General features: G+C 46.1%; 1 protein-coding gene and 1 non-coding gene across 2 annotated transcripts in view; both read left to right on the plus strand.

Moving 5' to 3' along the window:
* Positions 1 to 1,057: 1,057 nt before the first annotated feature.
* LOC135378867 (uncharacterized) overlaps positions 1,058 to 25,853 on the plus strand; it is a 48,197-nt gene continuing 23,401 nt past the window's right edge. Inside the window, exons 1-2 of the mRNA XM_064612017.1 lie at positions 1,058 to 1,279; positions 19,072 to 19,151. Coding sequence (XP_064468087.1) covers positions 1,175 to 1,279; positions 19,072 to 19,151 — 185 coding nt within the window. The 5' untranslated portion in view covers positions 1,058 to 1,174. The remainder of the gene's footprint in view (positions 1,280 to 19,071; positions 19,152 to 25,853) is intronic.
* Positions 18,532 to 18,604, plus strand: Trnat-ggu (transfer RNA threonine (anticodon GGU)). The gene has a single exon. It is a non-coding gene; the product is annotated as a tRNA-Thr (tRNA).

Below are 25,853 nucleotides of genomic sequence, written 5' to 3' on the forward strand. Positions count from 1 at the left end.
GTTGGTGATAACGTAAGATTATGAGGTGGTGTGTTCGAATCCCACCATCGAGGGTCTATATGCTTTACCCTAGATTGGGGAGGGGGGGGGGCAAAATTTTCGGACGAATATCGGCATGGTTCCCCCTGAAATCATCCCAGGGCCCGCTCCAACCACCTGTGCCACACTCCTTCCTGCTTTCCTCTCTCCATCTGACCACATCCGTATGCCGCTGTCAACTCACGGTCTGGTGCTAACACGCAATAACACAGAAGGACATATTAGGGAGCTTTGCACATTGGACGCGCTTTACGAAAAGGCAAGTGGAAATCTTCCATGTTCAAGATCAGCAACGTGATGCCAGCCAGTTCAAATGAATTTAGGCGCCTGAATTACCACATTTTCGGAACGGTTATCGTAAACACCTTCTGATCTGTTAAAGCTCTTCTAAGCCTTCAAAATCTTCCCATTGAACCAGTGCCGCGATAACGAAACGAAGGAACAGAGGTAGCGTATCGCGAGAATGAAACGACCCCCTCCAGTGACCCACGCTTCACCAAGGCGCAGAAACGCTTTAAAAAATGCTGTCGCATTTGAAACAATTGGTCCTGTACCTAAAAAGCACATTGCTCTTGCAGCGCTCACTGTCCGTACAAGACAAAGCAGAAGGGGTTTCTCCCTCTAGAAGGCGGAAAGTGTCGCGTGCGCTGCCACATATAGTGACTTTTGTAAAAACTACTTTAATTTTAATGATAACTTTTATTTGTTTATTTTAACTCCGAGCACCCCTGCAACAGATGCTTGTGCGAATGAAAAAAAAAACACGAATTCCGCACCTTGTTAGCCTTAACGTAAAGGTGCATTGCGGTAAGAGCAGCTGTTTCGCCATCATTGGGTCATCGTCTGCAGTGCGCAGGCAAGCAACGTTGGCGTAATTACTGGAGCTTATTACACGACAAGCAACCTTGATCCACGTTAATTTGGAACATGTCCAACACAATCAAATCGCTTTCTTGCAGTTTGTCGTGACTTTGGCAATCAGAGCGGTCAATGTTTTACTTATGTAGCTAGGGCAGACTGTTACGTAGCCGTGAGTCAACCAGGGAAGCCGAATGTATAGTAGGCAGTGCTCTGCTCTGTAAACACTCTTGCACTTGCTGCGTCTAATCAATTTCATCTGAAGACGGCGTCCAATATGCTTCGAGCTCTCCACGTTCTTTTCCTCTTCCTCTGCCTTCTGGGAGGCGCCGTTGCGGCGAGTGGAGGCAGTGGTTACGGAAGAACAACTAATGCCTGGGATGTAAGAGCATCGCACTTTTCTATGACCGGCTAGATACATTGACTGACCCTCCCCTGATATATGCACTCGCATCGTGTGCATAGTGAGTTCAACCTCCGTGAATAGAAGTCATTGGTGATGCAAAATTCAGGTTGATGTTCATACGCAAGCGATGGCGTACGCTGAGCTTGTTTACGTGAGAGGAGTACAGCACGAGAGGATGCAAATTTGTGTTGCTGCTAATGTTGATCACATACAACTAGGGCTACGAACTGTATGCAAAAGCATGTTTTTTTTTTCTTGGGACAGTATATGCATGCAGGCATAGTCTGAACTACAGGAAATATATTTAGGAAGTCGTGAATACCGTATTTATATTGCATGGTTTCTGGTATACTTGATAATGCATCATATTTCTAAGGATAAGAGCATATCCTCCAGATTTTCAATTGCGTCTTTTTTTTATTGCGCCTTTTTAATGCGCCTTTTTTATTGCTAGCTGCAGGCATAAACATCTAAACAAACACAGAAGACAACAAAGGCGCAATACTTTTGGTGACAAGTCATAGCCAACGTAATACACACCTGACCACTCTGGCCTTCTACAAAATGGCGCCGTCTTGCGTTGGCGCTCAACGGTTTTGGAAACAAAGGGATTTCGACTATTTATCAGTGTTTCTTAGACGCGTCTCGTCCCTAAGATAGGTTTTTGAGTGCAGCGACACCGAATTACGCAAAAAGGTCAGTGGGAATTCATGCGGTGAGCTCCTCTGTGCGCAAATGGAGCAATGAGGCCTTACGTGTACCGATAACGGCAATGAATACAACCCTTATGTATGTTGTTTCAGTGAGCTGTGCAGGCAGTATTTTGCATTGTTGTGCTTTCCGATGCCTCAGCAACCAAACAAGATGTATTTCGGGTGGCCCTCTACGCTCGTGTATTTCGTGGATGAAATGGCAAGGTTTCGAAACCACGATATTGGTCAGATAGTGCCTCGGTTGCTAGGTAACGGGTTATTCACGTAATAAATTGCCCAAGTGGTAACGGCTGGCGATACACCATTTAACCTTACAGTATGTGACCGCTTCAGCCCGGTACATAAAATTGGAACTAGAGTGACCCTGTGCTCCTCATCCTTACTATGGTATCCATACGCCTTTGAACAGTAAAAAAGAACTCGAAGGCAACCGCCGTCGCTCAGCATCAAATGCATTTTAATGCGTTAGCATTAGGAGTGTCAAACTGGAAAAAGTTGTGTGTAAGAGTGTGTGTATGTTCGGGTAAGATATGGTAAAGCCTCAGCGAGGCAGAGGTACAAGTGGGCATGTAAAGGGGATATAAGGGTGTATATGTAAATGCCCTGTTTCGACTTCATTCCTCGCGAACAGGTACTTAAGTTCGAAGTGTTTAGTCCGTTGGTGAAACGTCGGATTCTCAGCTATTTTTATCGCTGACTGGTTGTCGCATCGCACTTCTAATACGTCTGTTCCGTAACTGTTGAGTCCAAGTTCCGCCATGAAGGTTTTGAACCATTTGCCTTCCCTGAGGGCCTCCACAAGAGCGATGTATTCAGCCTCGCAAGTTGAGAGAGCGACGAGCTGTTGCCTTGTGGACCGCCAGCTCACCGCTCCCCGTGACAAGGTATAGACATAGGCGCTTCTGGATCTTCCTGTGCCGTTTTCGTTGAAGCTCGCGTCTGTGTACCCTGAAATTGGCTCCTGACACGCAGCGTAAGTTATTCCTACGTCACGGGTTCCCTTTAGGTAACGAAGTATTCGTTTGGCCACTCGCCAGTGGTTTTGCGTGTGGCTTGCATTAAACTGGCTCAAGTAGCTGGTGGCAAATGCAATGTCCGGTCGGGTACCTTGAACCAAGTACATCAAGCTGCCTACGAGAGTCTGGAACGGAACATTGGGGCTAGTCTCGACAACTTCAGGTTCTGCGTTTTCATTCTTCGGACATTCGGGCATCCATTGGCGTTTTGACTGGCTTACAGTCTTCGATATTAAAACGTTTTAAAATCTCGTCGATGTACTTTGTCTGGCTAATGGTCAGCGTCCTCCGCTCTTTATCATGCTGTACTTCAATCCCTAAGATGTAAGTGGGCTCTCCCAGGCCCTTCAGTTCCACTTCTCTTGCTAGGTTCCTAATTGAGGTCTGTAGGAGAGTCTGGGAGGTAGCCATCATAAGCATGTCATCGACATACACACTAAGAATCACTCTTTCATGTCGTCCTTTGGATAGTACATAGACACATCTGTCGGCTTCGAGTCTTGTGTAGCCCTGTCTCCTCAGGATATTGTCAAGCGTCAGGTACCATGTTCTACCCGATTGCTTCAATCCGTAGAGTGCCTTTTTCAAGAGACAAACTTTGCCGTCTGACGCAGGGTATCCCAAAGGCGGTTCCATGTAAACCGTTTCTTCGAGCGTTCAATGTAGGTATGCCGTTTTGACGTCCAGTTGACGCATTACCATATCTTCCTCCAATCCGATAGCGAGAAGTGTTCGTAGACTGGTGAGCTTAACTACCGGGGAAAAAGTTTCAAAGTAGTCCACGCCTTCTTTTTGCGAAGCTCCCACGGCCACAAGACGTGCCTTGTACTTGTCTATCTGACCTAATGCGTCCCTCTTGATGCGAAATACCCATTTTGACTTGACGACTTTCATGTCCGGTTTCCTTGTGAGTAGTGTCCATGTGTTCATGTGATAGAGAGAAGAAAGTTCCTGTTCCATGGCTTCGATCCACTGTTCCTTTTGTGGTGAGCGCATGGCTTCGTCATAGGATTGTGGGTCGCTTTGCTCCTCCGTCACCATTTCACAGTAAGTGACCTTTCTTGGGTCAACTTGTAGACGATTAGGTAGTCTACTTATCCGGGAAGATCATCGTAACGGGGGGCTTGGAGAAGTCTCATCGGTGTCAGTAGTCTGATCCTGTCCATCTCCCTCTGAAGTATGGTCATCATGTCTATCAACGCTGTCTTCGATCTCCGCGGAATCTTGGCTTGTGTCTACGTGCTCTGCACTGGCAGTCTCTCCGATGATTGGGACGGCAACAGTTTCTTGCTCCTCTGTCATTGCGCTGAGGCGCTGGGAGTCATAACGAAGGTCGTCTAACCGTTCAGGTATGTACGAGCCTGCATCCAGGAGGGTTGACCCGCGTTGCTCTTCGATGAACTTGACGTCTCTGCTTGCGAACAATTCACCTTTTGTTGGGTCGTAGAGACGGTAGGCCTTTTTATCGTGGCAGTAACCCACCAAAATGGCTGGTCTGCTTTTCCTGTCCAGCTTGGTTCGTTGCTTTTCAGGTATCCATACGTATGCGAGGCATCCGAAAACCTTGAAATACCGCACAGATTGATATCTGCCTGTATAAGCCTCTTCTGGGACATTTCCGTTAAGGATGCGTTTGCTGCAACGATTTCTGACATAGGCAGCATGTTTACGGCTTCCGCCCAAAAGACAGAAGGAAGCTGAGCTTCATGCAGGGGTGTTCTGGCCGTCTCTACAAGTGTGCGGTTCGCACGTTCCGCAATCCTATTTTGAGCCGGCGAGTATGGGACAGTCTTTTCGTGCAAAATTCATTTTCCTCGGAGGAATTGGTCCAAGCGAGTGTTAATAAACTCCCCACCATATCTGTTCGAATCCTCTTAACACGGTGGGCTGTTTGTGTTTCCGCTGCACGGATGTAGTCTTCTAACGCGGCGGCTGCGTCATTCTTATACTTTAAGAAGTGGACGGTTAGTCGTCTGCTGTAGTCGTCCACGATGACTAAACGATACTTGCTTCCACCGATAGAATTCACGGGGAAATGGCCGCATAGGTCCACGTGGACCAAGTCGAATACTTCTTCCGTAGCATTTCCTTTTCGTGCTATGAAAGGGCCCCGGTTATGCTTCCCTGTGAAGCAGTTCGTGCAGACTTTGTGTGAGCCTGCTAGAGGCGGTAGTGCGGCGACGATTTTCGCAGTCGACATCTTGATGAGCGTGTGCATATTCAGATGGCCCATGCGACGGTGCCAGAGTTCAGATGCGCCAGGTATTTTGGCATGGTCAGCTCGCTCACGAGCTGGTATGACTTCTGCCTGCATTTTGTAGATGCCGTCGATCTTTACACCAGAGAAAACAAAAGATTCATCCTGGAACACATTACAACTGTCCCCGTTGAACGTGACCGTCATTCCGCGGTCGGTGAGCATCGACACTGAAATCAGATTGTCTGCGATTTCGGGCACGTACAGTACATCTTTGGCTGTAAGCTTGTTGTTTACAACGCTGTCCTGGAGTCGAAAAGTGACCGTGCCTGAGCCTGCTGCGTCAATCGTTTTCACATCGGCTAAGGTCACCTGCTTGTAGCTCTCGTCTGTAAAACTCATGAGAACGTCCAAGCAACCAGTCATGTGGCTTGTGGCGCCTGAGTCTATAGTCCAGTCTTGAGAGGGATTATCTTATTGCTTTGCTCCAAGAGCAAATTCGCGTTCCTGCGGGTAGCTATCTCCATGCTGTCTCGACGCCTTCACTATTCTCGCTCCTTGCCTTGAACCGTGGTTTGAGCCAATACCATCACTGCGATATTGCTGCTGTGAGGGCTTTCTGCGGCGACCCTTGTGACGGTACCTGCAGTTTCGAGCGAAGTGACCGGGCTTCCCGCAGTTGTAGCATTCTAAAGCCCTCGAATCCTTCGCTTGTTGCTGGTGCCTTGGCAATTCGTTCCCCGCTCTAAAAGCAGCTTCAGCTTCGGCAGGTTGTTTTTTCTGACGCCGTTCTTCTTGGATAATGGCGTATTTAACTTTTTCGAGGGTGACATCTGCCAAGGCGCAAATATCAAACCCTCTAGCCACTCCATAATACGACGGGGGTAGACCTTGGATTGCAATAGCGGACACTTCTGCATCATCCAAGTGTTCGCCTAAGCCTCGAAGCTGTACGCACATGGATTCGACTCGGTGCATGTACTGCGCTGCGCTCTCTTCTCTCGACCAGTGGATACCATTCAGCTCTCGTTTCAACACGATCCTCTTTTCCAATATGCGCCACCCTGTTGACTTGTTCCAATTTCTTCCAGATGTCCTTTGCAGACGTCTGGTTGATCACGTAGCTCGTTTGGGCGCTGGGCAATGTCTGGACAATTATGTTGGTTGCCTCCATGTCGTTCTTGTCCCATTGCTGTCGTTCGGTTGCGTCAACGGGAGGGTCGCTTTCAAGTGTAGACCAAAAGCCCTTTGTCTTGAGAAGAACCATGACTTTGAATCGCCAGGTCGGGTATTTGTTACCCTCGAGCTTCTCCAGGTGATTCAACGTTCCGGGTGTTCCTTGCGCCATCTTGACTGCTTCTCCTCGTGACTTGCCTTAGTAGTGTTCGATGCAGTTTGCGGCTTGAAACCTTCTGGGCAACTAGAGACCTTCTGGGCCCATAACCTTCGTTGACCTTTGGAGGGGTCTTGACGGCACAGTGGGTGATGCGTGACGGTTTAGTTAACCCCCGAGGAGATCAAGACAAGAGACAACCACCTATCTTCGTCGTTCGTCTGGCAGAAAAAAACACAAAAGGTGCTGAGCACGCACGCAAGGTAACTTCACCTTCCCTTGCCACGCGCTGTCAGGATCATTTTATTTTGTCCACTCGAAACCGAAAGAAACTAACGAGATTTGCGCTCGACACACAAAGGTTCAATCCAACAGATACAAAGCAAGCGTGAAAGAAATAACATAGCTGAGTCTCGTTGTAGGAGACCATAAAAATGTCAAATAGAAGCTTTTTTTACGTGGAGGTGATACCTATCGAATCATTGTCGGTCCGTAACTTTCTGGGCGAGGTACGGTACTCCTCTGTCATCAAATCCTAGCAGTGCTTATGCAGACTCTGCTTTACAGCGGCAGCTATTAAGACACAGTGCGCCTTAAAGCGACTATGAAATTATTTTTTCTCGTTTTCGTCAGAAAGAAAACATTTTTCTGAGCCGAGAACCAAAATTTTACCTTCATCATACGACGAGTGGTCTCAGGAGCGAATTTTAACGGAGCGGCAATGGGAGCACAGCTGGCGCCGCGCCGTGGCAATTTTTTCGTCGCTATTTGTCAGCAGTGAAACAACGACTGTGTACACCTCCCCTCAGCTGCTGCCGTTGCTAATTCGTGTTAAATCTAAGCGTTAGCCGTTCCCCATTTTTTGCGATGAATTTCCGGCCAACTTTTGTTGCAAATTTGGGCGAAGTTCCCCTTGAAGTCTGCCCGGGACGCATGCTGATCCGCCGTTCCCTACCCCTTCCTGCCGTTTTATCTCCACGTGTGTGTGCCGCTCATAGTCGTAGTTGTTCCAAAGACTACACGAAATAAAAAGTTTTTTTTTAGTTTATGGAAAGCTGTAACGTGGAGAAAAGTTAACAGACTGCTGTGAACTAACCCATAAATAGAAGTAAAAAACTTGCAAACTTTTTACCTCTATTTCTAGAGGTAACTATGTTACCTATACTCTGAATAACCTTGTACACAGGTTAAAGCATAACCTGTAGTCACTTTCCACGTTGCTGCCCATGTAACTCTTACACAGAGGTTAAAGTATAACCTATACCCACCCACTGCGTTGTTAGGTTTGTAACCTTTATCTTAAAGTTATTCAGTGAAGCCATCTACACAGGAAGGGGGGGTGAGGCGTCCCTGAGAACATTGCACGAACTCCTAATAAAAGAAGCACACCACAGAGAAATGTGTCCTAACAGTATTGAGTAATCATAACTATTCGCTCGCGGATGCCAATTTGGCTGTACCTGAAGCAGAGTAAGCTCGACACGCGCATCTTTTTGGAAAAATAAAAAAAAATCACAATACTAAAAAAAATTGTGGAGCTCAGTTGCAAAAAAAAAACGAGTAAGAATGGAACCACTGAAAACAAATTAAACGCATGTCACAAGTTTCCAAAAACCTCACGGAACTAAATATCATTCACTGCATGCCGCTATGTAAAGTATTTCATTAACTAAAAGGTTGTGACACGTTCTCAAGGACACCTTGCCCAATAAAACGCAGGAAATGCTAAACGAAAATATGAAGCTTTTCTTTGCAAACACAGCGTTACTTTATTATCAACGGTTCATACTACATAGTACTCTACGCAAAATACTCGAAAAATATACTGTAAAATTCTTTATCATCTTCATATGACACATGGAAAGACCATTCAAAGAATGAATTGTAACATATTAAATAGGAGTAATATTAAAAGTTCAAGATGCAATACACTTTGCACTGAAAGTCAAAATCGAGTTCACAAGTCTCTTCTTCAGTGGAGCAAAATATCTCCGAAGGATCATGCAGAGAAAAGGCATATATGAAATATGAGTATTACTAAACTGCAGAACACCTTGCACTGAATGTACATATAACGGAACTGAGTTGACAAGTCACTTTTTGACTTTAGCAAAATAGATAATTCGTAGTCATCTTCACATGGCGTGTAGAAAAATTATCTAAATGAAAGTTTAATGAGATAAAGAACCCTAACGCATTTTGCACTTAAGGCACGTTACAAAAAATCAGAGGTTCCTCATAATGCAACTTCCGAACCTGATCTGATTTTACCAAAGTGGTGTCAATCTGCACACCCATTTCCTGAAACAATTCCTCTATGCTGCTTACAACGCAATCGACAACCACCTTGGAGCACATGTGGTGGCCCTCTGGGTTATGGCATAAATAGCCTTTTTTTTAGATTATTCTTCGAACTTTGATCTGTTCTTTCCACCTGCTCAAGTAGCTCACCTATACATTGTGTTGGCTGGCTCATCCTGTCATGTTATGTCATCCTGTACTCGTGTGCTTAACTAAATACAAAAATTCAAATGATGTATGTATCTTTAGATGGTTTCAAACGTTGTTCCACAAGTTTCACAAGAAGGGAGAAAGCCACACCCAACACACTGAACAACGTGGTCACAAAAGCACTGGAAATACCTAGTCGACAATCTACAATGTTGGCAAATATAGGTTCGTACATGGCTGGCTGGCTGGGTTTGCGACGAATCCCGAGCTTGCGGAGAGTTGTGGGAAGGACCTGGTTTGCTGCTATCTCTCTGAGCCTCTGCACAGTTATAGACTGGGATTGGGCTGCTGCTGTATTTCTGCTGGACTGTTCGTACGTATGTACTTCCGTGGCACAAGATACCTAAATATAAACCGCAACGTCAAAAGGGGGCGCGCTGATTATTTCATTTTTACACGTATCCCCACAGTTTACGAGTGCGGGAACCATTACCCACACTATTCACTTACCCTCTGCCACAATACTGCCAGGTAACTCATGGCTGTGTCCATCAAATTTGGAACCAGTGGAGCTGCGCTATGGGTTACCTGCGAAGAACAATCTTTTTTACTGCAATATTCTGCACAAATTGCAAGGCCATTATATATCGGGTGCTTTTAGTCCTACCACTTTCTGTGCTATTGCGCCGAATGCAATTGTAACGTTAAAAATGCTTTGCTCATGACGTCTCAAGTTCAAAACAACCTGCGAAGAGCCAAATGATAACGGTTACACAAGTCTGACGTGGAAACGCGCAGCTTGCTTATCCTCCTTTTCGGGATTCTATCATGTAGTCACAGGCAACCAAGTGATGATAACCGACATTTCAGTGCAATGACAGAAGAAAAAAAAAGACCATAAGCGACCGTTAAAATAACTGGTTAGGAATCGACTTAAACAATAGTGAAGGAAAAGAACGAATGTCTAATTCCGGACGAGGAAGAAGCAGTCGCAATTATGATGCGTCTTTGGGATCACTAAAAGCGAATGCATCAAGAAGTTTCACGCAACGCAATCACTTGCTCAAAGCATGCATAAAGCGCGTTCCTCGTGTTACTAACCTGTTTCACTCAGTGCTGCATGCTTGGCTCGTGCATGGTGACAACAACAGCATGCTACTTCCAGTGCATGTCCATTTTCATCCATTTCTCCAATAAATGCATCACGATCACAGCCGGCGTCCGTGCAACGTCCCTGTGTGAAACCTCGAATGTCTCCCAGGCGAAAATCTGGACTGGTCCCAGAATGGTTCCAGTTGAATCTGGACTGGTTCCAGTTAGATGTTTGATGATCCCGGAATGGTTCCAGTTGAATGTGGATGGTCCCAGCTGGGTTCCCAAGTGGGGTGGCTGGTTCCACTTTGGTGACATCAGTGGTACCACTCTGGTCTCAGATGGTTCCAGAAGTTCCAGCTGGAGCCTCACAGGTACCATTTTGTTCCCAGAATGGTCGCTGAGACTCCAAGTTGGGCAGCTTCCCAGCTTCCCCCTTTGAGATTTCATCTTGTTCACACTTGCCATATTTTGTTTGTTCTATTACTCTGATCTATTTTAGCACAGGCATGGTCTCTTTTTATTGCTGTTTATCCAGGTGCGCGCGTCTGCGAATGCTGTAACTCCAATTCGTGCACATTCTCATCTGAGGTGAATATCATAACATATTAAGTACCAGAGAAATGTAAAAAAATACATCTCAACAACAACAAAAATTAAGCTAAATACTAGAAGAAAGACAACAACAACAACAACAAAAAAGAAAATGTAATTGCAGAGGCTGATGCAATGTGAAGACGCCACGGCAATTCAAACTTCAAACGGCGAGAGCCGAGAGGGAGAGGAGAGGGCGAGAGGCGAGCGAGGCAGGTGGCAGTTGGAAGTTAGAACTTCGACGCGTTGGGTGGTTTTGTCTTCAGTAGCCGTCGCAAGGATGGTGATGGTGTATCTCCTGTGCAGTATTTACGTGTGTTTCAGTGCGCTTTGTAAGTCAATGCGATGACAATGGTTCCTGTGCAACACATTGTCGATTTCCAGGAAGAGTTTTGACGCCAAGAAGACGTAAACGGCGTAGAGGCAAGAACGCACTATGAAACGCCAATCGGACTGCACGTCGAGAATCTTTGCAGGTATGAGTGATGACCGTGATGTTTTGATTACTATTAATTAGATGTTTCATTTTAGAAACTTCGGAGGAACTTGAAGAGAAACAGGATAAGAAGATTCCGAACGTACGGTGAAGAGGAATGGGGTGTATGTCGCGACCTGCATGGAAAACAGGAGTGTCGTGTCATCTTCTCTAAGAAAATACAAGATGTGAGGTGGCCAACGAACGAAAGCTCCCTGTGGTCCGTGAGTGCATCGCACAGTCAGGCATATGCTTTGTCTAGACACAGTCAGTGATCAGACTTATACTACGTGGTATGTAAATGTAGAGATATATTGATTATTTCTTTCTGCTCAGTGTATGCTTTTCTTTTAGCAGAATAAACGGCAATTACTTGAGCAATATGTGCATTTCTACGCATTATTTTCGGTCATGCATTCAGTGGTCCCAGCTGCTAAGTGGCCGGATCCCGGACCACTTAGCAGAGGGGACCACTGGATCAATTCCACTGGTTCCACTTCAAGTGGGACCATCGTAAAGCTGGTTCCACTTTCAACTGGTCCCAGTCACTAAGTGGTCCCACGCTCAAAGTGGGACCTGCCCAATAAACCACTTTGAAGTGGTCCCACTCCAGATTTTTGCCTGGGCTGTGTGCGTCCGTCACATCATATATCCACCTGCGAGCTTCACCCATGCAACATTGCACTAACATGAGAGTGAACTACGCAGTAATGTAATAGCAAACGCAGAAGGTTAATTACTATGTGACTTTGAATTCCGTTGTTTCCAATGCAACGGATGTCGAAGCGGCGAGGTACCACACAGCAAGCGAAACGCTCCTCCCGCTTTTTCCTGATACACGCTGTTGCCAACTGCCACTTGACGTGCAACCTCCATCTGCCGACTTTCGCGAAACTGCGGACCACTTCGCTTTTATAAGTAACGCTGGTAACTTCTCCAAAAGCGTGACGCCGTCCTTAGGGGTAACGCCACTGTTTCTCTCGCAATGTAACCTGTAAGAGGGCAGCGCACGTCCGCATGTAACCTTTGAATGGGCTGTAACCTTTACATCGAGCACAAATAACTTGTATTTCACAAGTTAGGTGCGTATCAGAGTAACGTTAGAGGGAACTAGATTAAGAGTGGCGGAGTCGGGCAGGATTTGTATCCAGACAATGACGACAAAATTCGCAGAACCTGTATGGGACGTGCCATATGTGTTTTTGTCAAGGGCACGCAAAAGCTAGTGGATGCAAAGCGCGTCAGCAGCATACCCCTCTGCCGTCCATCATCGGAGAATGCCAGCGATGATCTCATCGATGGTATCGCATTTCAATAACAATCTGTACAGCAATTCACACAGCGTATGGGTAATCCAAGACAAATACCAAAGAAGGCTTGACAAGGTCCAATGTCCCTTACATTTTTAGAAACAATGGAAGGTTGCAATGACGATTACAATGGAAGATTACAGTGGAGACTACATTGGCGCAACTGGCCCCGTTGCCTGTAATTGAATGCGTCTCATTGTGTGTTTTGGAAGAGGAAAGTTGGTTCAGATCGATCAAAAGTTGTAAGATGGTCGATATATGAAGTAAGGTGGTTAGCAGTCCTACGGACTGAAGTCACGGCCATTCTATCATCGCCGATGAGACTCACGTGGACAGCGAACGAAAAAGCAAAAACAAAATTAAAAGAACCCTCGGCGACGTCGCCACGCGCTTGTGTGAGTTCCTGTGGAAATCATTTTCATTGGTTCTACTCTTGCCTGTCCTCATGCCAAAAATATGTTCTATTCTGTTCGAGTCATCGGAGTTATGCTACGGTAACGAGAGAATTGTTAGTAGTGGCGAGCATGGGTCAAAGACATTTTGGTGCAGGACATTTCGGTGCAAAGCGTTACAGCGGCGGGAGAACACTGCAACTCGGTTCCGGGAAAAATGGTCCCGGGAATGGCTGTCACGATGTCGACATATCGTAATAAAACAACGGGAAGAGTGCGACTTGGCATCAAGTAATGTTGTCAAGGAATTTGGTTTACGTGCAGAAGAACTTGCTTTATGTATTTTTTGTGTACTATTATAGATTAACACCTGATCTGCATGCGATCGTGGTCTGTCGTGTCTTTTAAACGTTTGGGGCATTTTCTTTTTTAATATTTTGCGCCCGATGTTCTAGTCGGAGCTGTACATATATTCATTTATTTTTATTTTTTCAAGAGTAGATGAAGAATTGCTTTGTCATTTTGTAGTGAGTATTATCTCGAAGAGGGTACCTTCAAGGTACGGATATTACGCAATTTGAATTCCATTTGTTGAGGACGTGCTGGTTACAGCTTTGGTGTAAGCATTTGATTAGACGTTATTCCCCTTGTATTCTAAAAAGTTACCAAGTTACCATGTCTAGTTCCCGGGTTCTCGTTTCGACAAAAACTCTGCACCTTCCCGTGGCCCTTCAAGTTTGCTTAAATGGAACGAAAGACTTCAAGCAAGGAATAAGCCGTATTATCCCCTTATGGTCATCCCGTGAGTGATTCATTCTGATGAACTATGTCAAAAATAATGTGGTTCGCAGTAAAGGAAACACTATACAATAAACTTGATTTCAGTGACAAATGTAACACGTTTAATGCGCTTCGACATGCGCTGCGCATAGGTTCAGTCAATCAGCTTTTGCTCTCGAGTTAAGAAAACAAAAGATTGAGGTTAAACCACAGAAGCAGTACATAATTGTCAATCACGTAATTTATTATTTGAAATCATTTTATCATTTTAAGTGACTGCGGTAATTATATGGCTAGCAAGTCTAACAGCTTTTGGAGGGTCTACATGGTTATATTATGTCGTTGTTTAAGCCTTGAAAATAAGCGGCAATCCCAGAGGAAAAATTATGTAGGAATACAAGGAAAATAACGTCTAATCAAATGCTTCCACCAAAGATGTAACCGGCACGTCCTCAACAAATGGAATTCAAATTGCATAATATCCGTACCTTGAAGATACGATTCTCGCTGTAGTACTCACTCCAAAATGGCAAAGCAATTTTTCATCTACTCTTGAAAAAAGAAACAAAATACAGAAACCGACACTGAAGATTTTTGCTTAAGTTTAATTTGTACAAGCTTTCGCGTGGAGGTCCACGCTTCCTCAGGCGCGAAAGCTCCACGCGAAAGCTTGTACAAATTAAACTTAAACAAAAATCTTCAGTGTCGGTTTCTGTATTTTGTTTATGTGATCTGCAGGACTGGACTCCCCTCTTCGTATACGCTTTTGAAAAAAGAAATAAAAAAAATGAATATCTATACGGCACCGACCAGAACGCAGGGCGCAAAATATTAAAAAAAGAAAACTCCCCAAAAGTTTAAAAGCCACGAAAGACCACGAACACATCTTGATCAGGTCTTAAATCTATACTAATACACAAAAAATACACAAGGCACGTTCTTCTCTATGTAAACCAAATTCATTGTCAACACTTCCTTTTGATGCCAAGCTACCCGCTTCCCTTTGTTTTATTACGATATGTCGACATCGCGACAGCCATTCCCGAGACCATTTTTCCGGGACATTTCAGCAACGTTTTGGACCGAAATCTCCGTGCACCTGAATGTCCGTGCACCGAAATGTCCTTGCACCGAAATGTCCGTGCACGGAAATATCCGTGCACCGAAACGTCCGTGCACCGAAATATCCGCACCGAAATGTCCGAATCCCGGCGAGCATAGCACATCATCCCAGTGAGATGATTTTTGCACGGGCGACGTTTTCACACAAATTCATTTGCCAGTTCGTTCGCTGTACATGTTACAGAGTTGAATTTTAAACTGCTGGGTCATCGTCTGCTAAAGGGGTTCATGCGTGTTCGTCAGTGTTGAGCTGAAGTTGACAATCCTAGGACACAATAATACGAAGGGAACCCAGAGACAGGGGAAAGAAAACACGAAACACACACGATCTCAGTGTGTGTGTTCGTGTGTCTCTGAGATCGTGTGTGTTTCGTGTTTTCTTTCCCCTGTCTCTGGGTTCCCTTCGTATTATCATGTACCAGCTCGCCTGCGCTCTTGCACCTAATCCTAGGACACACCTTGCATTGCGTAATAAATTTCGTCCCGCAGAATACGCAACTAGGATGAAGACATCGGATAATGACTTAGCGCAGACGCGTCATTAGGCATGCGCGGTCGGTATTGAAATTGGAGGACAGATTTTGTGTTAAACGAAACGGCGCGTAACAACGGGAAGTGGGATTGTTGCACAGGTTGGCCTGGGGAGATCCAATGTTTGTACAGCATATACAATGACGGTTTGAGGATTTTGGGCGGCTCAGATTGAATTCTGCGGTAGTAGCTCATAAGCACCAAATGCTCATAACCTCCAAACGCTCAAAACCTCCAAACGCCCAAATGAACAGAAAAAAGTTGGTGGTTTTGAGCGTTTGGTGTAAATGAGCAGGAGAGGAGATCCTGCTCATAAGCAGCAAACGTCCAGAACATCCGAATACTCATATGCACCGAAAGGCGGTAGACCACAAAGGACGGGTCTTCCTCTTCCGCATTTGGAACAAGGTCATAGAGTGGGAAAGGTGGAATGAATGGCGACCACCAAGGCCACTTAATGTGTCAGTTTCGAAATTGATGAAGTTGGAATATAGCTGAATGTGTCCGTTTAAATGGGGTTATCATGAGTCAATGGGTGTTTGAAGGTGACAAACACGTCCGCCGTCACCTTGTCATGCGCATGCAGCATGTTCCTAATTGGTGGACTTACGTCACGAGACAACTGTGATCATGAGCGATGCCACAGCTCGCGTGGCTCAGTGGTTAGCGTGCTGGCCATGTCACGTCGAGACTGGGAGGTACCCGAGTTCGAATCCCGGTGCCGGCTATGCTGTCTGGGGTTTTTCCTGGGTTTTCCTCAGACACTTTCAGACATATGTCGGCACAGTTCCTTTAAAAGTCGGCCCAGCATGCACATTCGCTCAGGTCGTCAGTCGTGACGTCGCCCACCTCTGTGAGGCCGACAACGGCGAGACCTTTCATCATCACCACAGTGGATTAAATTCGCCTACCTGAGGTAGAGTGTGGCTGACAAAACATCTAAGTGAAAAAGTCGTCCGATGGACGGATATCAACACGGAACGCCGTGTACTTCATAGCGGCTAAAGCTACATAAACGAAGAAAGATAAGAGAAAACGAGTAGTAAAAATAAACTGAAATAAAATTAAACTGCATATATGCAAACAATCAACGATAACACCCAGTGAGCTTCAACTAGCGGTGCAGGAAGGAGGCTTGACGCTGCACAGCGTCGCAGTCAGGCACTGGCGTCATCGAATGGTTCTGTAGCTACAGTTCCACAATATAAAGTCTGCGTCGTGCGCGTACATTCGAAGTAGTTTTAGCACGTGTTACAACGTGTCTGTTTTTGCATGTTCTTGCCTATTTCGGTGTTTTTGAGGGTCTAAATACCTGTCTATTTTCATTGTTTTAGCACGTAAATTTCCGAGTTCTACTTGTAACAGGAAGTAACGTCGCTCTTGAATGCCTAAAACGGTGGACAAACAGAAATGAGTTGAAAACCAATCATCCAAAGAACCAAGCCAGTCGTCTTCCAGACCGAATATTGAAGAATTATAGGAGCGAGAATGTGTAGAGCATGTTGGACGGAGTTCCGAAAAAAAATAGTCCCGGAAGAGTTGGTCCCGGAAAAATTGGTCATTGGTTGCGTGGCGGAAGAAATGATCCCGCGCGTTTCGGTGCGCCCAAAAATACAAGAGCATCGTTGTGGACATCTGATGAATCGTATCTCAGCCTAACAAGTGCTATCATTTGTTCGAAATTGGAAGACATGCTTTTTCACATTAATCTTACTGAACAATATATGCTACACGCCATTTAATGAGCAAGATAAAAGCGGTTTCATTTGCTGCACCGCTTGCATTGTACAAATTGCGTCTGTTCTTTCTGTTCCACGCATTATTTTGCGCAGTACAGACAACGCGACAAGATCAGGAAGCAATTCTGCAATCTCTACAACCGTCTCCTAAAAGTGACAACAACAAAAAAAGTAAGAGTTGTCTTTCTGCAGAACGAAAATTCAAATCGCAGTTCTGTCTTATTCTTACTGATCAGGCCATATCATCTGTTTCGTCGACCAATTCGCGGAGTGGTAAAAAGTTGTTTGGATTTCTGTAAAACGCTAACAGCTTGGAGCAGTGTGAATGAGAACTTGAACTAGAGAGTCGCAGCAAAAAAAAAAAAGATAAGTAAAACTGGTAGACATTAATGCCAACGAACTCATAATAGAATATCGTTTTGTGACATTGAGAAAAAGAGAGAACGCCAAACAAAGAGACGCCAAACTATTTTTTAACGTACACGTACAAGAAAACCTCCAGGATTTATATCACAATCCTTGCATTTGCGCCAGGCTTTTATTTTCTGACCACACCAGTTACTGTCGCTGATGCTGAAAGAAGCTTCAGCACAATGAAACTGATCTATCAAGAATATCCTGCGCTCAACTAATAGAGATGTCAGGCCTTCTGAGTTTGTAGCCAACCGAAAGCAAGATTATCATATCTCTAGACTATGACGCATTGACTAACCAACTTGCGAAGAACATGGCTTGGAAGGGTTTTGCGTAAAAGTTCACTGTGTGTCTGTGTATGCATAATTATAAACTCTACATAAATATCGTATTCCAGCTTCTGCATTGTAAGTGAGCCCGGACATATGTTCGGAGGAGGCCACGTTCTTTGTTACTACAGCCCTGGGAGTCGAGTGCATTTCGAGCTAGAACAAAGTCTTTTTCCTAGGCTGCCTCCATGTCTATGAAAATAAAGCTCGAATTGAAATCCATAAACGAGGAGGCGCTATTCGTTGTGGCTACATAAAAAGCAGGACCAAGCTGTTACATAAACTTCAAACTGACACATTAAGCGGCCTTGGCAGTCGCCATTCATTCCACCTTTCTCACCCTATGACCTTGTTCCAAATCCGGGAGAGGAAGAGCCGTCCTTTGTGGTCTCCCTCCTTTCGGTGCATATGAACGTTCTGGACGTTCGGTGCTTATGAGCACGTTGAGCGTGGAACCAAGACTTGGGTGAAGCCTTCATTCCTTACCGTGGTGGACAGGGAATGCGAATGGAGACACCAAAGCGACTGAAAACGTGACCTCATTTCCGTAGAAGCGATCCTTCAGCTTCGTGAAGGAATACGGCTTTGTGAAACAACAGGTGCCGCTTGCGTCGATTTCCGTCGTATGAATGTGTGTATGAGTGAGCAAAAATGTAAGAGTGAAAGGAGGGTGAGTGAGACTGAGTGGCTGGTTTATCGTCCCTTCAGATGACGCACCCCGAAAGTCGCTGGAGAGGCGTGTTAGCTTAGCTCAATTGGTAGAGCCCTGGACCGGTAATCCAGAAGATGTGGGTTCGATCCCTACAGCTAGCTAACCTTTTCAGTGACTTTCATCTTTCATCGTTGATTTCTTAGGCAATTTGAGGCTTTGTGTGTATCTGTCCCCTCTATGTTGTTCCAGCCTCAGAACATCAGTTTATCTCTTGTTCAGCGGTGTTCTCCGTCGCTGCCGTTTTGGTTGCGCTATATCTGCCAACGCCATGAACACGTCACGGTGACGTTTCGTCGGTAGAAATCTACTGAACGTTTCTTTATTCGTAGCTTCTAGTTTACGTGTTGCACAGTTGGTTGCAAGTAAGACCACAGTGAGAAGAAATGGTGCATGATAGTGTCGATAAGCTTGAGGTCATACGTGAGGTCAGTGAGTGAATAATTATCGGACAGGCAAAGAGCTCAATACTAAAGACACCACAGATCCCCGTTTGAATGATCTGAATTACTGAATAAATATGTGTTCAGCACAGTTACAGTCTTAATGCTAAAGCGTTTCTCTTCTCCAGATGTCACTCACGAGTACGAGGTTCGTTCTTGTAGCCGTGTTGCTTAAGGGAAGTGTCTACGCAGACACATCATCTAGCAGGTAAGAATCGTATAATACCGCTTTATTCTCCTTTGGCAAAAACATCGCGTAACCCATTGGAGAGGTCATTGTGGTTCATTTCGTCAGTTGGTACCAAACGACGTGTTCAGCGAATACAATGAAGAAGATTTATGAATCTGGTTGCATTGATAAGCAGTGGAAATTATAGATCGTACTAGTGGACCACAGGGTCGTCAATGTTCTTGGTAGCTTTCTTCCGCTGTATTTTAGCAAAGATCCCGCAGGGGATGGACAGGAAAACATTAAGGGGGATTACGGTAACGTCATTCTTGCCAGACGATGCATGTGAATGCGGATGTCCACTGCACGTTACGAAATGATGGATAGGTGTAGTGGCACCCCTCGTGGGCCTCCTTGTAACGATGGTGCAGCACGTGAAGAACCCGGAAATTGGAGGATGCCCACATCGACATCCCATTGGATGTGGATATGGACATCCTCCAAGTTCCGTGCCTTCCACGTGTGCCTTCCACATCCCGTCAGTGAACGTGTCCTGGCAAGGGAGATCATCGCGTTACCCGATATCCTCCACGACTGCTGAGCTCCTGGCTCTCCTGCATGCAGCTGCTGCGGTCCAGGTACGAGGGTTTGCCAGAGCAGTCCTACTCACAGACTCGAGAAGCGCTCTATGGGACGTGATGAACCCCATGTGTGACAACATCTTAGCGCGAAGCATCATAAGATCATGCGCCCAACATAAGCAAGCTGGAGGCGATATCGCCTTCCAATGGATACCGTCCCACGTCGGTGTCGGCGGCAACGAAAGGGCGGACCAGCTGGCGTTCTCGGCACACCTGGGCTGCAGCAGTGTTTTGCCAACTCCGGACGACGCCGACAGGCAGATGTCTGTTCAGCTCCTTGTTGAACAGCGCCACCCTGGAATACGGGACATCATGCATCATAATCGCCCTCCTCTTCCCACGAAAAATCTTCCTCGAAGCATCCAGACCATGCTCCATAGGCTCCGCACTGGGTGCGCGTTCACCAATTCTCAGCTGTTCAAGATAGGCTCTAGGGGTGACGCCTGCTGTGGCCACTGTCAACTACCCGAAACAATCGAACACATCCTGCGAGACTGCCGAGCATACCATTCTGCGCGCGGAACACATCTCCCTCGCTCCACCTCGGGCTCGCTAGCAGACATCCTCTACCCCGCTGGTTCTTCTGCCGAACGTTCCGCCAAAGCAAGAAACCTCATTCTCTTCCTGCTGAAGACAGGCCTTGCTGATCGACCCATCTAATACTGTACTCTCCCCGATGAACTCGTGCACCTCACCGCATCCCCATCCTTCAACCTCCTCTATCCTCCATCCGTCCGTCCTTCCTTTGTGTTTTGTTTTGCTATGCGTTTTCCTTTTCTTTTTTTGGCTATAGTCGTGACGACGCCCACTTCTGTGTGGCCAACAACGGCGAGCCTATCCTGCCATCACCCCCCCCCCCCCCTCCGTGATACAACAGACAAAAGCTGATCCAGGCGATGACGAGCCGATTAGTGCTGTCCGCACCATTTCTAATACCCGAGGTGAATAGAATTTACACCTCTTCTATGGCGTCGAAGGGGTACTTCAAGAACTCCAAGAAGTTTCCCAAGCCCACCCTGGAACCTCGTAGAAACAGGGACCGAGGATCCGATTCCGAGAATCGTGTACCCTACGCAAATGATAAAAGAAATAAATAAGTGTGTAAGTAAATTAAAATTTCCATGGTGAGCACTCACCTGTCGACAGCTCCATATCCTCCAGTAATTTTGCTACGGACGCAAAGTTTCGCATCTTCTGCCGCAAATTCGAACACATACAATGCTACGCACAAGCCCCATTTTCCTTTTTATAGCCAGGATGCACGGTTTCCCATTCCTCTATTCTATTGGTGCACCACGACGTGATAAGATGAAGAAAAACAAGATATCTTTTTCTTTTGTTATACCCTTCCTAATTACATGAATATACGGGATGTTTATATTTATTCGTTACAGAATTTTTATTAAAAAATATAAGAGCAAAACGTACGCCGTGTTTGCAGTTGACTGGTATGGTTAGGCGAACATTCCCGCAAAGAAAGTACGTAACTACAAGATCACTACGTACACAAAATTCATTAACTCTTTAATTAGAGGATTTCCCGCACAACCAATGTAGCAGAACGGGAGATATTCCTCGTTGCAAGCCATTCCACGTTAATAAAATACCCTCAAAAAACGATGGTTGATGATTTTACCGTCAACATAGAATTCAACATTTTATACATGCGCAGTGCGACTGCACTGAATACACGAAAGCAATAAACGCTGTCAGTCTACATGGCTGCGTCATTTTGCTCATTTGTAATTATTACTCTGCTCTCCTTTTCCATCTCGAGCGTCAGCAATGTTCCTGTGACACTGACATAACGTTGTCCCTACAACCTTTTATGAGCAACTTTGCTGCAGTGTTCCGTCACAGTTGCATTGGAACGCTGTTGCAGATGCAAAGTAACAATATTTCCAGAACATAATATCAGCAGTATAGTTTCAACACAGAAAAAAATGGTGTGTTAGCATAGCACTTGGTTGTGAAACATTGCTGCAAAACAGCAACATTACTGCAATTTTCTGTGTTGACTGGACCGCTCGTGCCGGACGGCGCCATTGGCGCCGTAACGATCGCCGTTTAACTGTGGGACAGCCCCTTATGCGCTAAATACAACAGCCACGGTCCCTTAATAGCTATCTAGGGACCATGGAATTACGGGCATCTTACCATCTGTCATAATGCAAATAAACGGCACCAGAATTTTACGTGGGGTGTTCAAGTCAAAACGGGACTCTTCATTTTTCGCGAAAGTAAAATGAACTTACAGGCGAGAAATTAGTTTTATTTTTCAACGTAATCTCCAGATGCACTAATGCACTTGTCCCAGCGGTTCTCGAGGGCTTGGATGCCAGCATTGTAGAAATCCTTACCGTCGCATAGCAGCCATGATCGGACCGCATTCTTGACCTCGTCATAGCAGCTCAAGTGGCGGCCCCCAAGGAACGCCTTCAGTGGCCCGACGAGATGAAAATCGCGGGAGGCGAGGTCTCGACTGTAAGAGGAATGCGGCAGCAACTCTCAGGCGAGTTCCTGCAAAGTGCGTGCCTCGAGATGCGCTGTATGCGAGCGTGCATTGTCCTGTTGGAGGATCCCTTTGGTGATGAGGCCCGGCAGCTTTTGTTTCAACGCCTTATGTACATCCCTGAGAACCTGGCGGTAATATGCACTATTGACGGTTGTACCACTGAACAGAAAATCAACATGAACAAAGTCAGCCTTGTCACAGAAAACCGTGTCCGTGACTTTACCCACAGAAGGGGTGTTTCGGAACTTCTTGGGAGCTGGCGAGCTCGGATGCTTCCAGTGTTATGATGCGCGTTTAGACTCAGGACTGAAAGGGTGCACCCACGCTTCGTCGCAGGTGAAGATCCTATCAAGGAACGGCTGTCCTTCAGTGTCGAAACGGCATCTTAGCTCTGGGGAGATATCCGGTCTTCTCATCTGGCCAAACACGGAGAGCTGCCTCGGCACCCAACGGGCACTAACTTTCCGAAACCGGAAGTGTTCATGATTATAATGTTCAACGTTCCCACAGAAAGGTCCGACTTTCGAGCCAGTTCGAGACATGTTATCCGTCGGTCCTTCAGGATCAGGCGCTCCAGAAGTTGGATGTTCTCAGGAACTCTGACACTGGGCTCTGAGCCGCACGGCCGGGATCGTCCTGCACTGATGTACGGCCGTCTCGGAACCGTTTGCACCACTCACACGCTTTGCTGCGGCTAAGTGTATCGTGGCCATACTGAGCCAGAATTTTTCTGTGAATTTCAGATGACTTTACGCCTTCATTCACGAGAAACTTTATGACGATTCGCTGTTCCATGTGCGCACTCATCTTGTTGTTGCCATCTTGCCCAGCATGTGTCTTCTGTTTTGTACAAACTATGGACCACCACGTGGTGGAAGCGGAGGCCTGTCGCGTGTGAAAATGACGAAAAAGAAAACTGCGCAGCCTCATCTCCAAGCCAAAGGACACTGTCGCCCCAGAAGACCAGTCTGGCGTGGTGTACACGCTACAATGTCTAGGTTGTGGCACGTGCTATATTGGCGAGACAGGCCGGAAAAGAAGGACCCGCATAAAAAAACACAAGAGCGACGTCCGGAACGCAACACATGCCACACGGCTCAAGACCGAACTCAGCGAGCATTCTTGGAACACGGGGCATTGTTTCGACTACGATAACGCGGTGATCTTGGCATGCGAGCAAAGACTGGGACCGAGGAAGCTCCTGGAATCGTGGCATATACGCGCTGATCCCTTGCATTGTAGCAAAAACCGTGGCGCCCTTCCCGAACAATACTGTCATCTCCTTAAGTAGCGACTGGTTGTCGGCTCTCCCGCTCAGTCTTGCACTGATGATGCCCGTCGTATGACAGGCGAAACGTCTGCTTAAAGTTTGTTTGTTTGTTACGTTAAGTCGGAGTCGTCTCTTTCTTTCGTTATGTCATCTCCTGGCTTTTGGAGTATTTTCGCGACGAAAAAGAAGTAGCGCGAGTCATTTGTACACCCAGGAGACAGAAAGTCCGGTTTGACTTGAACACCCCTCGTTAGGTTGAATGTTGCGAAAACACGTCACTCGCGGCAATACAACGATGACACTCCACTGGTACGAGAACAGTTTTGAGCACAAGACAAAGGAGAGCAAAAAGGATTCTTAATAACGGAGTTGCTGGAGCGGGGCAGCGAGACACCACAGCAGTGCGTATTTTTGTGTAAGCTGAAAAAAGCGCAAAAACGATATGAAACGCGCCATTTCTAAATCTGCCGAAAGGGAGGTTTTTATGGCGTAAGAAGAACGGGGCGCCACCATGCGGCGCCCGTCGTGCCAAGGCCACCTTTTCGGTGAAGCTGCGCGACCAGGAAGCTATCAAGGGACGGTGTATATATTTTACAGTCCAACGGTTTCTTTGCTATACCTTTGGAGTACACTGTTCCTAGTAATGAACTTATACCTTGAGGTATTTGGTCTACACCTCATAAATAGTAATCATTCACTCACCAAGGTCTACACTTTTGTTCCATTGCTCCGTGTTTCTGGAATTAAACGCATGTCACGAGGCATTTAAGTTATACCTCATGCATAACTTACACAACGGATCAATTATTGTACCACAACTGGAGGTATCACTTTTTGCCTCTGCCTTGCCTTCTCTCTCTTTCTTGTACATATTGCATCCTATGGCAAGTAGCAATAGCAGAGGAAATGTTTACTGCTGCCGAAGTGGTAGCAGAAATCCTTTCTCGGCAACCATTTTAAAATGTACCCAGAACGCTAATTGGCTACCGAAAAAAGTAGAAAACATGGTAGCAGCAGTGCTGTTACCCCGCTACATAAAATATCGCGAGCCTGTAGTGTCTTTTGTAAGGTACGATCTGCGCAGCGTGCTATGCTAACACAGTACTATTATTATCCAAGGAAATCTTCCATCATCTATTCGGTCCCAGTTTGAAGCTTCTGATTGTCGCTTCAATCACACTGTGGAGTGTGAATACCTTGAACTGACTGACAGCTAATGGTACAGCCACGTTTGTACTAGTAGGTCTTGTTACACTTTTTTTTCACTTGTATCGCATTAAAGCTCAGCTCCGCCGATTTTCGACTGCGACAGAATGGAGTCATGCTTGGGCTGTGCGTTCGTTTCCGCACAGGGAGCATACATGTGAAAATTTTTCACCCATTTGTTTGTAGTTTTTAAGAAAACAATTTTTTAAATTTCCCTGGCACGGCGGTCCTGTGGTCGGCAAACCCTGACCAATCCCGGCTTCGTCCTGGCTTAGCCTCGCTCGTGGCTTGGCTAACGCCAAATCGTCGATGCGATGGCGGAGATCTATGGGCGAAGGTGAATGTTTTGGGTGTGTTCCGTGATAATTGCTGTCGTTAATAGCCTCAAAGATAGTTTTGCCGATCTTCTTTAACAAGCCTTACAGGATGGCCTCGTTGTGCAACGACGGCCGTCGTGAGCGGACATTCTGTGCCCGCACTGTGCTTCATGCTACCAACAAGACCTAATACCTAACGTGTGACGTGCTCATACGCATTCTCAATAGCTTTGGCAGCGCACTATGCGCGGACTTGCTGCGCGTGCAGAAAGCACCACCAAAGCTATTGAGAACGAGAACGAGTACGTGCTCGAAGACGAAGTATTTCTTATAAGAAACATGATAAAACGGTGCGGTGGTCCCCGATAGCTCGTGACAGCTATTTCAGCACGATACAGCGGCCATGACGGAGTGTAAACACAAACTGGTTGCCAGGCAGAGCTGGCTAGGTGTGGCTATCCAATCCGCACAGTTCCAAGTATTTCGTCACAAGTGGAACAGCCGCCCGGTAGTTTTTCTCAAATTTCTCACGAAGGAGTATGGAAATTTGGAAAGCAATGTGCGTTTATGAATGAAGTTGGGACCACGGTTCTGAATATCACAACGTCTTCATACTTTCGGAACAGCAGCGGAGCTGCACTTTATGAGACAGTGGTTGAACTCCCACATGGCAAGAATGTGGCTCTATTGCGCGAGTTGTTCTACATCGAGCGATAACGTAATGTCCACACTCGCCCATAGGAATAGGACGCGGTTACCCTGTCGCGCAAACAAATATGCAGATGTTGTTAT

This window comes from Ornithodoros turicata, chromosome 1 (assembly GCF_037126465.1).
Source record: "Ornithodoros turicata isolate Travis chromosome 1, ASM3712646v1, whole genome shotgun sequence".
Taxonomy (NCBI): Eukaryota; Metazoa; Arthropoda; class Arachnida; order Ixodida; family Argasidae; genus Ornithodoros; species Ornithodoros turicata.